General features: G+C 39.1%; 1 protein-coding gene across 3 annotated transcripts in view; it reads left to right on the forward strand.

Annotated features, from left to right (window-relative positions):
- BRAF (B-Raf proto-oncogene, serine/threonine kinase) overlaps positions 1–14897 on the forward strand; it is a 92533-nt gene that overhangs the window by 27341 nt on the left and 50295 nt on the right. For all 3 annotated transcript variants that reach the window (XM_080390866.1, XM_080390864.1, XM_080390865.1), the window contains one exon: positions 4175–4438. In XM_080390866.1, coding sequence (XP_080246992.1) covers positions 4175–4438 — 264 coding nt within the window. The remainder of the gene's footprint in view (positions 1–4174; positions 4439–14897) is intronic.

The following is a 14897-nucleotide window of genomic DNA, read 5'->3' on the forward strand; positions in this document are numbered from 1 at the left end:
TAATGTGTGGATATTATCTAAAATTGATTGAGGAAAGGAAAGAGCATGGTAAAAACAGTTGGTTCTCCTTTGGTTTAGACTGGGTTTCTTACCAGATACGTGGTAGGGGGCAAGGGAGAAGGAGAAACTATATTATGCTACTCGGGTTTTGTCCCAGGTTCATTTTTAAAAAAATATTTAACTTGTTGCTTTTTGTTTCTCTAGATGATATTACTTGAATGTATAGCTTGGTTATGGCCCAGGAAAGGAAATTTCAAGTATAATATAAATTAAAAGTAATTTAAAAAAAACCCACATTTTTGAGAAAATCTCTTGTCATAATCATGTCAAAAGAACTCTTTTGGCACATCTATATAATATCATGTAAATTCTGTTGACTTCTGAGGTCAGTTTTTATTTTGTCAATAGATTGCAACATTTAAGAAGTAACTTCTGCTCTGCTCCTCCTGAGTGAGTAGCAGTTGTATTTTGGTACATACAGACATTTTATATAAACATGCCAACTTCTAATGCTTTAGATGGACTTGGCAGCTTGCTTCTATACTTTTTACATAGTTGAAGCCTCAGGAGTATTACTACTTGTATGAGACTATATTATATGGTACACAATATAACTAAAATTAACTTTTTGTTCTATTTTAGATAGCCATAGAATTATGTGTAGACTGAAAAGATGTGCCAATTTGAATCTAATATTCAGCTTTTCAAATATTGTTTCTTCTTTAACTGTGTGAAATACTGTAAATTCCCACTAAATTGGGAGCACTGTAGTGATACAGTATACAAACTTGTTGAAGATAATATATGTTACTGAAGACAGTCTGGTTTTGGCAACTGATAAACAAGCTGGAGGAGTTGAACAGAAGCCTCATGACAAGAAGCAGTACAACAGCAAAGACGAATGCAGCATCTTGCACCTGGGACAAGGTGGCTTTCCACTGGTGCAGGCAGGCAGCTGGCTGGTAGCAGCTCTGCAGGAAAAGTACCGGGGAGCGCTGGTGAGCAACAAGCTGAGCTGCCAGTAACTCGCCCTCACGGTAACAGGCTGGACCGCAGCGGCTGCGTTAGCAAGTGCCTAGCCAGCATGGAGAGCAAGCCATGTGCTTACTATTTTGCGTGACTGCAGCAGAACGATGTTTAGCATGGAGAAGACTAAGGAGGAATCTGCAGGCTCTTGCAACCTAAAGAGAGGGCCAGAGTCTTTACAGACATGCACAGACAGCAGAAGGGAAAGAGGCAACATCGCAGATAGCATCAAGGGAATTTTGAAAGAGAAAATTTGTCATCACAAGAGTGGATTTTGAGCCCTGGAACTGGTTGCCCAGAGGTTGTGGAGTCTCCATCCTTCAAGACTTCTAAAACTTGCTTTATTAAAGCCCTGAGCAACCTGATTGAACTTAAAAATAAGCTCTGTGTTAAACAAGTGTTTGGACTACATGACTTCCAGGGATACGTTCCAGCCTTTTTTCCCCCCATCCTCTTTTTTTTTTTTTTTTTTTTCTCTCTCTCCTGTGATTCTGTATCAAGCTCAAAGCAAGATTAAAGTTTTCGTGTAGAACATTATTTGCTTCTTAATGGGAATATGTAAACTGAATATATTTCTTTCTAGATTCTTCTACTCAATTCATTCTTCAATTTAACTCCATAGGATAATTCTGTGTTTTGACTTCGTGCTGTTGGCTGAGTAAGGTCTATGGGTGCTAGTCATCAGCTGAAACCAGTGTTTCACCAAAGTACTTAATCTTTGTGAAAATGAGATTTTATTGGAGGTATTCTCTTTCTGCTGCATGTACTGTTGTTCCTTCTGTATAAAAAGAGTTATTTTTTTAAAAAAAGAAAAATGTATTTAAAGTCTACTGATGCATTTCTAGTTCTACTGTTTTGTTATGGGATCTTCTGCTGTGATATTGAGTAACAGTATACTGCTTGAGAGCTTTTGTCTCCATAAAAAATAGAGCTGCTCATGCAGAATTTAATGGTATAGAACCCAAAGCCAGTAGCAGCTCCCATCTTTCCATGTTCATTGTTTATTCTTTTAAGATAAATCATTTGACTTCAAATTTACATTACTAACAGATTAAGCTGCCAGAGTAAACATTGTAGGATTGAATATTTTGAAAGATATGTGTAATTTTCTGAAGGAGCTAAGCCCTTGAGTATCCGGAAGCAATGTAACATTGCATGTGTTCAAATAATGTTTTGCAATGTTCATGAGAAAAGGAAGTAAGTATTTAGAAAAGTATTGGTGAAATGGTAACAGTTTATGCTTCTTATTTTTTGTTTACTGAAAATAATTCTTGCCACATGGAGGTTTTACTGGAATTTACATGAAAAGTTGATCCTAGAAGTAGGAGAGGGACACTTGTGTTACTGTACTGCCAAAAAAATGCCATTATTTATAATTGGGGAGCCTTTCAATTTACTTCTGACAGTAGAATTGGGCAAGAATGAAAATGTTTTGGGTTTAAGTCGCCATGTTTGGGGTCTGTTCGTGAAACGCTAGACATCTGAAAAGAAATAATAACTAGTTCTCTGTTTCCTGCAACTTATGTCCATCCATTAAAAATGAAAGACTTAAAATTTAGAATTTGAAATAGTGATGTTCAGCATCATTTTTTAAAATACTTTTTCTTAGTCCTCACTGTCAAATTATCATTCTCTTTGTTAATTCTGTGGGGATGATGACACATTTTACATAGGTCCGTTCTGATGGATTCTGAACTTCCATAAAAAAGATTGGGTCAACCATTGTTTACGTGACAAAACCAGCCTGGGTTAGGTGAACCTGCACATACAACCCAGATAAATAAATTAATAGTAAAATGTAAACAAAAATAATAAAAAAAGTTGTGGCAGCACTACTGAATGCTGGTTATTTTTTCTCATAACTTTAATATTTTTTTTCCCCATGCAGACCCCGCAACCCTGCAGACTTCTTCGTCAGTTCAGTTCTCCTGTAACTTTAGTTAGCAACATATTATGCATAGAAAACTTAAAGAAAACAAATTTTTCCTTTTTTTTTTTTTTTTTTTTACAAAAAGAAAAGTGTTTTTCCCTAAAATAAATATTCTTTGTGGCATTGAAAATTTATGCAGCTTGGCATAGATCTTGGTCTTTCTGGAGACCTAAATAGAAAATTCTGTTCCCTGCTGCTTGGATGTTAGGTTTGTAATATCTCTGTTGTTTCTTGTCTGTAAAGGTCGAACACGTCCTTGATTAACAATGACATGCTTATATAGCATGAAACACACATTCCTTAACTGATTCAGATTTTTGAAGATACTCTGTACCAATTTATTTGGTGCAGAAATAATTGTGATACTTGGGTACAGATCAAAAATTTTCTTGTTACAAAGACAAAGTTGATGGAAACAAATATATACCAATTACATATTTGTACTATCGTTTGGCAGTATTGTTTAACTTGGCTATATTTAATAAAAAAATAACAGGCAAATTTAATGTTACTGATTTTTATTTCTTTAAGAAACTTGGTCAATGAGTAATCACATTAATTTGATTTTCCACCAAGTTTATGTATAAACTCATACAGATGTTAAAAAATTATTTCAAAGGATCACTTTTACATGTTTATGAATGACTTTGTAATACTGCAAACTTGTACTCTGTAATACTACAAAATAGTTGGGCAAATGTAGTTGTATTCTAACTGAAATAGTTTTTTATATTATTTACAATGAAAGAACAGTACCAGAGGTGAAGGATGGTGAGCAATGAGCTAGGTTGGTTGTCAGATACAGATGGTAAAAAGCAGATTTCAGCTTTCTCTTTATTATTGCCCGAGATGTATTTAACTGTAGCACAGTATTTCGGCAATGCAGCTAACATAGGTTACAAAGATTGCTCTCTTCTTTAAAGTAGTTTTAAATTAGACAGTGCAGGTGTGTTGAAACTGTGAATTATGATTTCTTTTATCTTTGTATATATTTAATCTACTAAAGAGTTGGTTGTTGGTTCAGAATGTTTAATTTAATGAACTGAAAGCCATTTCTTCTTTGCATCCTACTGAAAAATTTGACCCTATCATTTTGTTCATATTCCTGGGAAATTTGAGTTAGTTTAGAATGAGTTTATTTCATGATCATTCTGAATTTAGATTTCTGTTTTTGTCTGAGGTTACTACATCATTAAAACAGCTGCTCTTCCTTCACAGGCCTATGAAGAATACACCAGCAAACTAGATGCTTTACAGCAGAGAGAACAGCAGTTATTGGAATCCATGGGGAATGGAACTGATTTCTCTGTCTCAAGTTCAGCTTCAACAGACACAGTTGCATCATCTTCCTCTTCTAGCCTCTCTGTAGCACCTTCATCCCTTTCAGTTTATCAAAACCCTGCTGATATGTCACGGAATAACCCTAAGTCTCCACAGAAGCCTATTGTTAGAGTCTTCCTGCCCAACAAGCAAAGGACTGTGGTGAGTCAGTTTCTATTCACATACTTGTAACCTCAGTATTTCCTGTATCTCTCTCCCTCTGTATGTAAAACTTAATTTAGGAGCTGAAAAAATACCTGTGTAGAGGTCAAAGAGGTGTCATGATCACTATTTGTGCTCTGCCACACTTGTTTTGATATGTTGAATGTTTTCTACAAGTTAAACACAAAGATGTCCATTATAGCAATAATACAGAATAAAAACCTTTCAGTTTTGTAACAACGAAGATACTTCAAGAATTTTTTTTTTCTCAAATCAGCTTTCTTGGATAAATAGTTATTACTGTTTTACAGTGGTTAGGAGGGGGCAAGAAGCTATGTTTCTTGTATTATACAAAATTGTTGAATAGCTTAACAGGGCAAGATTGGGGAAAGTTTTCTATGTCAGTTACTAGCAGCAGTGAACGCTTTAGAGCAAGTCCCAGCTTCCTGCATCTAAGGAGGGCTGCACAGAATTGCTTGGGGTTTAGTTGGTTGTTTTTCTTCCTCCCCACTCAGTGCGGTGAGTGTTTCATGTTGGGACCTTGATGCTATGAGGCCCTATGTAGAGAACTGGCTAGAGGAGGGACATAGTCGCTGTTAGGAAGGTCAAGAAGTGCTGCCCACAAACTGCTTAGAACCTGTTATTTATCGGTTTTGACAATGTTGCAGTGATTCCTGCAGTCACGGAAGAAGAGTTGACTTTTTGCTGGCTATTTAATTGTCCCTTATAAGCAGGATTTTCTGATTGGATAAGAGCTACCAATTGAAGAACTTCTGATATGTGCTTTACCATAATATACTGCAAACATATATGTGAAATTACTGACAAGCCATAGTCTAGGCTCTGTTTTGCAAGGTGGTGCATACCCTTCACTTAAAAGGGGAGTTGTGGTTCCAGAGAAAGTGGGAAAATAATGTCCATCCCTCCCCTTCCCCAGTCCCACTGAACAAAAGAGATCATAAGACTTAGTGTGAAGAATAGATTAAAGGACAGTTGTTTTAATCTGAATTTTTTTCTTAATACTGCTTAATCGTTAAACATGTGGTTAAAGACTGTAAGTAGTATTTGGGTTTCAACCTAGAGAATGGGGGTTTGGTAATGTCAGCTTTGGCATATGAGGATTTAATGTCAACTATGATGGCAGTGCAGAGGTACATTCTTAAGCAAGGTGATCTTGTTGTCTGCCTGCGAGGTATAGCTAGGCACGTAGTACTACCTGCATTGTGAAATTTGGTTGCTGCAAAGGTGTCGCAGCACTAGCAAAACTAGCCGGCTGTAACAAGGCTTTTACCATCACATACCGGGTTAACTTCAATAAGTAGCTCCCATGCCTTGCCCCTGCACAGCCACCGATCCCCCACAGAGTTTCAAAAGTTTATCTACTGTCCGTGCTGTTTCTTCATCCTCTTCAGGCCAGTCCACCCTGCTTCTTGCCTCTGCTGCATCCAGCCTCTTCCTTCTCTGGGCTCCTCTTCCAGCCAGCCTCTCCTCATCCAGGCCCCTTTGTTCTCCCAGGGCCTCTCCTACATCTGGGGTGCATGCACTCTCTCCCCCCTCTGCTTCTTCTGGCTCTCTTCATCCAGAGCTCCTCTTCTATACCCCTTAGAGCTATTTAACTACTTAGCAGGAACCAGCCACAGCTGCACATTATCCACATCAGCCAACCCACTGCCCCTGAAGCCAGCCCACAGCTGTATATTATCAATGTTAATTAACCTGCCTTCATTCCTTTACAATTACTCTACACGAAGGTACTGGATTTTGGAGAGGCTCTGTTTTTGTCTTCGTGTGTTTTGGCCCACTCTAGCTATTGTAGCCACAGCCCCTGTGATGGTGTTGTCCCAAAAGTTGTTTTTGGTTCTTTCCTGTAGTGGGTCACAGTATATCACTTCCTGCCTTGTTCAGTGTATTTCCTTTTCAGTCTCTCCTATGTGTTATCTCACCCTCTTCTCTAAGCCGTATAGTATATTTCTACTCTTATTTTCACCTCATCTACCATATTATTCTGCTCCTTTAACTCTCCTGCTCTTTTTCACCTCCTCTTCAATTGTTTTAAAGGAAGTGTGGTAAGGCTTTTCTTAAGTCTGAGCTCTGTTTTACTTTTGAAAGAATCATTTTCTATAAAGAATAGTTTGTAATTACGGAATATACTACATCAAACTTGTAGGCAAGAATGCGGGGGGTTTTTTGATGTTGAAGTGTGTGTATGTCACTAAGTTTAAATTATTTCTGAATAAGTAAATCTGATTTCAAGTTACGAAAGAGACAACTGAATTTCAGTGTGAACTAAGTAGTAAAATTTTCAGCCAGTACAGAACTGTCTTGCTTCATCTGAGACAGTTTCGTGCATGTTGCTGGTCCATTTTAATCAAAGCAAAACAAGTTGTCTTCAACCATCTTTAAGTTCTTAAGCAATAGTAACAGATCAGCTTGGTATGCTCAACATGTGTGAGACTGTGCTTTGCCAGACTAGCATTTCTTCTCACTTTTACCCCTAAGCTTTGGGGTTTTTGGAGGATGTTGCGATTCTGTGGTATGTCACGCTCCTTAGGAGCTTGCAGATTTAACTAGGGAGGTTAAAGTTCAAGAGTGCCAGCTTGTCTTGTCATGCCTTGACTATAAAGGTTAACTTTCTAGCTTGAGTAGGTGTTGTCATTTAAGGAAGGAATTGTAGCACTTAGCAGTATACTCAGTGACAGCCTGCAGGCCAATAGGGGTTTTTTTCCAGCACTGAATCTGGACGTTCTTCCTTGGCTGTGAGAGGCAAATGTGGTTTAATTTGGGTGTAGTCAGGGAGAGGCTCTTGCTCCTGTCCCCAGGTCTCTACCAGAGTCTTTCCAGTCTAGCCCTGCAGCTTGTTTCTAGCTTGCTAAATGTGGGATGCTAAGAATAAAGCTTCAGGAAGATCTGTAGTCTTGTGCTGTGGTAATTTAAAAAAAAAGGAAAAGGGGAAAAAAAATGTGGTACCAACAGAAGAGTAGGAGACGGGCTAGTGGTGGAAGGAAGGTGCAAGTCCCTTTATCTCAGATCTGATGTGAGTTTGTAGATGCCTTTACATAAAGAAACAGACAGATGCTTGCAGATGCATGGAGGTATGAGCTACACATATGGAATTACTGGCTAGAAACTCAGGTTGACGGGATTTAGTTTCATATGCTATATAGCAAGGTGGAGGTTGGCTCCAGTTCTGCTAGGAGAGACCTGTTTTTGATTGAATTTGTTATTCTAAATAAGCAATTGGAAATACATACTTGGGTCTGGTCAGCTGGTACTACAAGCTGACTTCTTTTTACTTCAGTTTTACATACTGCTTGGATCTAGTTGTGTTGCTGGATTGCACTTTTTTTTTTAGACCTAGTAAGTTAACTCTGGTTTGGAGGTTGGAAATAGTACTTACAGGAACTCCTAGTGTTGGGGTTATTGGCCTTGGAGCTGAAGGTAATTTCTCTGAAACCTCAAACTGCTCATGTTACTGAGAAAGGAATTCCTTGTATGGCAACTCTTCATGTAGTTACTCTGTTTTCAATATTTATTGATCCTACATGTAGTCTGTTGAAAACTAAGGGAATTCCAGTAGCAAACCCAATTCAGAAGGAATTGTAGTTACAGTGCAGTTTTAACTGCCAGTAGTCAGATGATAAGCTGCTAGCCTAAAAAGCACCTAGCAGTTTTCAGTGGACACTGAGATTACTTGATGCAGTAGGCTTCCTTTGTTCTCTCAGTGGATAGAAAGCATTGCACACATTTTAGTTTTCCTTCATAACCCGTGGGTTTAAAAACAGGTGTCTTGTGTCTCATTTGTGCCCGTTAACTGAGCCATGTGCTTACGTAGCCGTGGTGGTAGTTTAGGGTTTTCAAGTATTATTCAGATGTGATGGGTTGAAGCAGGAGGGAGATTCCTTGTGAAAATACATGGTACCTGCCACTAGGGCCTCCTCCCTGCCCAAGTCGCCATATGGCTGTTAAAATAAAGATAAAATGTGTCCTACAACCAAGTGCATAGCTGGGAGAGGAGAGATGTTGAAAGTTGCAGTGTTGCACAAAGCTTCCCCCCACCCCAACCTTAACTGCTTTCAATTAATATCTATTTCTGAAAGAAATCTTCTTTAGTATCACAATATTTTCAGTCTCTGCCTCCAACCACAGACCCACTTCAGGAGCAGAGAAGCTTGTCAGATACTAGAGTGACCTTGTTTATCTGGGAATGCAGTTAACAGTTCTTAAACTGACTTAATTTGAAGTGACTGGAATTTAGTTGGTAATGGAGAACCAATCTCCGTATTTATCCTTGATCATACGCTGCAGCAGTCCCAAGTACTGCAGCAGCCTTCTGCTACTTGTTTGGAGCTGTTAAAAACACAGGAAAGGGTGGGGGGCGAGGGGGATATACTTACATTTTTGACTAGCAACTGCCTTGTTACTTGAGTTGTCTGTGGTTTTTGTTTACTAGTAGTATTGTTTGTGTATAGGATCCAGCAAATAGATCTGTTTGCGTTGGCCCCAGTTAGAAATACAATGCGAGGAGACTGGAATAACGAAGAAGTGAGAACACATTGATCTGATCAGTGTAAGTGATTTTGGTGCATAGGTAGTGTAGGTGATGTCGTTTCTTTGTATGTGTTCAGATAAAGCAGTGTGTTGGATGAAGTTTTTCCTAGTGTAGGAAAAGGTTTGAAGGTGCTTCCTGGAAAGCATAGCCAGTACATGGTAGAGCCTACTGCTCCTGATCAGTTAGCAGTTGAAGTCAGCATCTTGATTCAGCCAGCAACACAGCAAGGTTAGAGCATAATTTCTTTTGAAATCAAATCCAAGTAGCTGGCATGGTTAGTTGGAGGGGAATCAATGAATAAGTACTGTCATGAATAGAAGATTGTTTTCCTCTGTAGTCAGCCTGGGAAGGGATGAAGAGAAGTTTCCTTCTCTGAACAACCTTCTAGAAAAACCACAGATTGTTTGCTGTTCTCTAGAGGGGGGGTAAGTGTTTATCACCAATAATGCAGAGAGATAAATGCCTGAAATACATATACTTCCTCTTTCCTTAGCGGCATGGTTCAACTAGCAAGTTAAATGTCTTTTGGAGAAACATTCTGCATAAATGTGATCAGGATAAGTCTGTGCGGGTGGGTTTGTTTTGTTTTGTTCTAGGCCAGAGAGAGGGATGTTGAAATAATAAAAGTGCAAGATGGTAAAAGTCTACCTAAGATCATCAGTTGTTTTGCGGAACAAATTGATGAGGGTTATCCAAACTGTGGGTGGGAGAATTTAGGGGGAAATTAGTTTAAAGCTTGTTTGGGTTGGGAATCTGAATGGCTGTAGGGTGGATAGTTAACAGAACTGCTAATTAAGGGAGAGCTTTTGGATGGGAGAGAGAGGTAAGAACTCTGACCTTCAGCTGGCTGCTGGAAGTCTGGGAGATTATGTTAAATGTTGAGGCTTGCTTTTGGTGCAATGGAGATAGTCTTGAATGGGACGTGGATGATAGTGTGTCAGCATAAAAACATAGGTTATGTTTACCAGTGAGATTTCTGAGGGAATGCATGGGAGCAAGAAGAGAACACAGCCTTGTGGGATGTTTAGATATTGTGTTGTTGGTTAGGATTATTTTTTTTCCTCCAGATTATATGACTGTATGATTGAAGTTGCAAGCCGAGAGAGAAAAGAAACAGAAGGCAACATTCATACACATTAACAGAAAGACACACACAGCTGGTGGTTGGGAAGGGGTGGTAATGCAAGGAGAATAAGGATTAATAAGTGATCCAGAGGTATGGGAAGAAGTCATTAAGGATCTCAATAGAATAACTTCAGTTTAATGTAAGAGGTAGAAGCCAGTGGAGAAGTTTTAAACTAACTAAAAAAGAGGAGTTCCATGCAATGAGCATAAACAGCTTTCTGTGAGTGTAAAGATTACAGGAATATGGTATTTGCATGTAGGACAAAATTTGAGCATTTTGGGGGATTGCTTCTAGTTGTGTGATTATTTTTTTTCGCCTTTTTTTTTCTGTGAGGGTTTGGGGCAGGATTTGTTTTTTGAGCACTTGGGTGAAGTGTCTTTGGGACTGCCAATTTTAAACTGATAAGCTTGGGATGAGGAAAAAGTCCCCATTCTGAATTGCAAGGACTCTACCAATTTTTGCCTTCCTCTGTAAAAGCTGACAAAAAAGTTAGTATTATTTAGAAATTTCATCTGCTGAATTGCTTACTGTAGACCGTAAGACATTAGTAAGGCTTTTTAGACAGGTTTCATGTGGCACATCAGTTGCGGCTGGTCCCTTGCAGGAAAGCATTTTGAGAATGGAATAAACGTTTTGTGGATGTATCTGGAGTGTCTCTCTGTCACCGTGAAAGAGTACAAGAATAGGGCAGGCACGTATGATACTTTCCCCAAGTAGTCTTCCAAATTGAGCCATTTGTCACTCAGGAGTCTTACGAGTGTAAGCGTTTTCTGTTTGGAAACCCTCTGTCCAGTCTCCATTAAACCTACATGATGAATAGTAGAAATTTGTGTCTTGGGGTAAGGAACTCCACAGGCACGGTTATATGGGGTGTGAGGTAATTATATTCTGTGTTGGTCTGTAAATCTGCTACATGCTAGCTCTCTAACTTTATACTGAAGGAAATAAAGGCTTCTGAGAAAGGCCATTTAGTACAAGGCCTGGTATGGAAACAGATAGCTAAAACTAGTCATAAATGCACGGAGGAACAGTCTTAGGAGATTTCTGATGTTGTAGTGAAGTTTAGTAGGAAGGAAGATAATGTGGTAGGGGGGCTTCTAACTCAAGTACTTTATGAACAAGATGGTATAACTTGCTTCTCTTAGTAGCCCTGAGTGATTTCGATTACCCAAGAAATCTCTTCCAGCCAAGTACTTACAGTGTGGGAAGAAACAGTCTGAAAGCAGATGAGCAGTGCTCAATGATGGTATGCTGGATTGGGGAAAATTAGAAAATTGGTGTTTAGGTACAAGAAATGATGGGCAGTTGAAATGCATCAGGTGGTGAGGTTTCTTGCTCTTAATCTCTACGTAGCCTGTTGCTGTCTGCTGTACACTTCTAGGTTCCAGAGGAGACATTTGCTTCTCGTCTTCTGGCTGTGTTGGTGGAGTGGCTGTAAGGGTGGTATGGAGTCTCTGCTGCTCTGTTCAGCAAGTTCTTTGCAGTTCCAGCACCTGCTTTCTGCGAGCATGAACCAGGAGTGAATTTGTTTGTTTTGAATTTCACTTCTGTCTGTAGTGGTCTGAGTAGTGACCGTGAAACAGGGGTGGGGGAAGCAGCAGGTGCTTCTTAGCTTTGGGAAAGCTTGGTGGCCTCCAAGTACTTCAGCTGTCTGCAGATTCAGGACAGGATCAAAATAAATCACTGTGTGTTTTCAGGATAGGATCAAATCATTGTGTGTTTTCACCTAGCATGAAGTATAAAAACTTCTATGACAGCTTCTAAACAAACAATAACTCTTTGGTAAAAAAATTTCCCTTTCTTCTGTGTTCAACTATAGAAGATTGTGTGGGGTTTTTTGGTTGCCTTTTTTAAGTTAATTTGTGTAAAAGCTTAGCATAAATTTGGATCAGGAAAGCTCTTTTCCAATTTGTTATGTGTTGATATGCTTCATAAAGTGTCATAGTTACATATGTATTAGAAAGTTAATGAAAGTTCTCAATATGCAAATGTGAGACTGGGTTTTTAAAAGAGAGAATTTGTATTTTTAAGATTTGCAGAAACTAAATAAAATTGTGAATGCTGTGCATGGGGACAACTCTTATTTCAGGTTTCTCACTCTTGTCACACCTTGATTAATTAGTACATCTACCTTTTAATTAGAGAAGTGATCATGTGGTCTTCTCTGCAGTCAAGAAGACTGAAAGAATCGGATATTTTTACCCTACCTAAATTCTTAGCATAAATTAATTCATCATGCATGCACAACTGGGATCCTTCAAATGTTCTGGGTTTGAATCTGGTATTCAATGCGTTTCTTTTGACTTAAGGTCTACATCTTGCTTTCTGCAGTTTATGCTGTTGAGTTTGTGCCTCAAGCTTACCACATGGTAAGCACTGGATTTCTATAGGCATCCAAGCTGTCCTACCAGTTTCACTTGTCAAGTGTAAGGGAAATTCAGAGAAGGGATGTTCAGGCAGCTGAACAAACTAGTTTCCTGCTTTTAATTACACACCTGGTTTAACATGATGAGGTTTTCTAATAAAAAACAATTAAAAATTCCCATGCCATATCAAACATGCAGCAGAAATAGAGCTTATTTATAGCCTATGCCGTTGGATGCTTGCTGAATGTATCTGAATGCTTTGGAATTGTATGCATCATGTGAACCGGTCTGGTAGAATGAAGCAAATGGTAGTTTACTTTCAAGTAAACTTCACTTGGATTTTTATTTTTTTTAATGCTTTGATCATCTAGGAGAGCTATTAACCAACCTGTCCTATTGCTGAAAGGCAAAATCAAATCAGACTTAAGTTATCAGTTTTCATTGGGAAGAAATTTATGGAAGACCTCTTTTAGACTGTCAGTAAGCAAACAAAATTCTATTCTATCACACGAGTTGTACAATGATACAGACCCTACAGCTACCATGAGTAAGTCCTTCGTGTCTAGGAAAGCCTGAAGAATGTGTCTTTGGGCCATGTTCAGTGAAGCAAGGCGAACAGCAGTGCTACAGCAGACTGTACTGGTGTTCGGCTTGAGCGGAGGTAATTTTCTTCACAGCAGCTTGTATAGTGCTGTGGTTTAAGACTCGTGACCAAAACAGTGCTGACAACACAGCAGTGTGTTAGCTGTTGCTGAGCAGTGCTTGCACAGGGTCAGGGCCTTCCCTGTTTCCCGTTGCCCTGCCAGCAAGTAGGCTGAGGAGGGGACAATGGGGACAGCTGACCCCAACTGACCAAAGGGATATTCCATGCCATATAACATCATCCTCTCCAATAAAAAGGAGGGAAGTTTTTCCAAAGTTGCTATTGCTCATGGACTGGCTGGGCACCAGTCTGCAGGTGGTGAGTGACTGCTTCTGCATCACTAGGAAAAATTTTCCCTTCTTTTTTTTCTTTCACTTACTAAATTGTCTTTATCTCAACCCAGGAGTTTTCTTGCTTTTATCCTTCCACTTCTCCCATCCCACTGAGTACGGAGTGAGCAAGCAGATGGGTGGTACTTAGCTGCGTGCTGGGGTTAACCCACCACACAGGCTAACCTCAGTGTTGGATAAATTCAAAGTAAATTATTCTCTTTTCAACACATACTAATCTACTTCAGTTTTATTGACGTACAGTCTTAGTTTGCAAAGTCAAACAATATTGAAAACTTGCCATTAAAAAATTGATGGCTTGTGGCCTGGAATGCCTCGTGCAACATTGATCACTGCTTTTTAAGAGTATTCCTCGAGTAAGGTCAGCTTAGTGATTTCTTAAGAGATGCAAAGTCTGTTTGTAGAAACTAGTGGATGGTAGAGGAAAATATTGTTTGGAGTGTGTTTCCTCTACCTCAGGATGTGCTAGGCAGACACTTGATGGAATGCAGGTCACAAATCTGAAAATAATTGGAAAAAATGTTTTAATTCCATGTCTAGTGAGTCATACATAAATTAATGGCTTCTTTTGTTGTTTAAGTAAACTAAATATTTGTAGAGAATGTGTGTACTACCTGGAGATGGAAGTATCCATTTGGGTTTAGGATCAGTTGCAACAGTTTAGAGAGGGATGTGAGTTCTCGCCTTTCTGCAGTAGTTTCTTGCCCCCCTGCCTTTAAGTGTCAGGAGAGTGATCATTTGAGGCAGGATGCTGCACAAGTAGACTCTGCATCTGACCTGTTAGAAAGATTTATTTAAACTATTTTGTGACTTACATTTCTAATGCGTTCTGGCTTTGGTTTGGAGAGCAGCCAGCTGACTTTTTCATCACTTGAACAGAAACCTCAAGGTCCTGTTTTTTTATTCCCGTATAGTGGCTGTGGATATTTTTCTAGACGAGCATTTCTCTAAATGTAAATTTAGACTCTAAAAGTCTAAAGTGATATTTTCCAAACTTTTTTTTTATTAGTGGGTCACTGTCAGTCTTCACAACTTCTGGCACTGGTATTCACCCTAAGATTTTAAGGTGGTGATCCTGCTGTCTACTATCACCTTATAAATGATCAGTGTTCTTCTCAACAGTCTGGGAGCTGTCCCTCAAAAGCTTAAAAAATGACAGCGGAGGCTGCTGTTGACTAGGCACTGCAGGTTTAATCCAGTGCGGTTTAGTGATGGTATACTCGAGAGAAAACAGTTCTGTATTGACATACATCAGTCCATTGTGTTCTGCAAATGAGTACCCCTTAACTGCGTTGGAGGTGTGAGTGGGTGCTGGTCACCAACGTGTTTGTAAGTTGAATGGGGATGCATTTGATGGAATGGTAACAGTTTTGTGAAATGGTTAGATTCTGTTCAGCTTCCCTTGGAAACAAGATTTAATGTGAT

Source organism: Falco punctatus, assembly GCF_963210335.1.
Source record: "Falco punctatus genome assembly, chromosome: 6".
NCBI lineage: Eukaryota > Metazoa > Chordata > Aves > Falconiformes > Falconidae > Falco > Falco punctatus.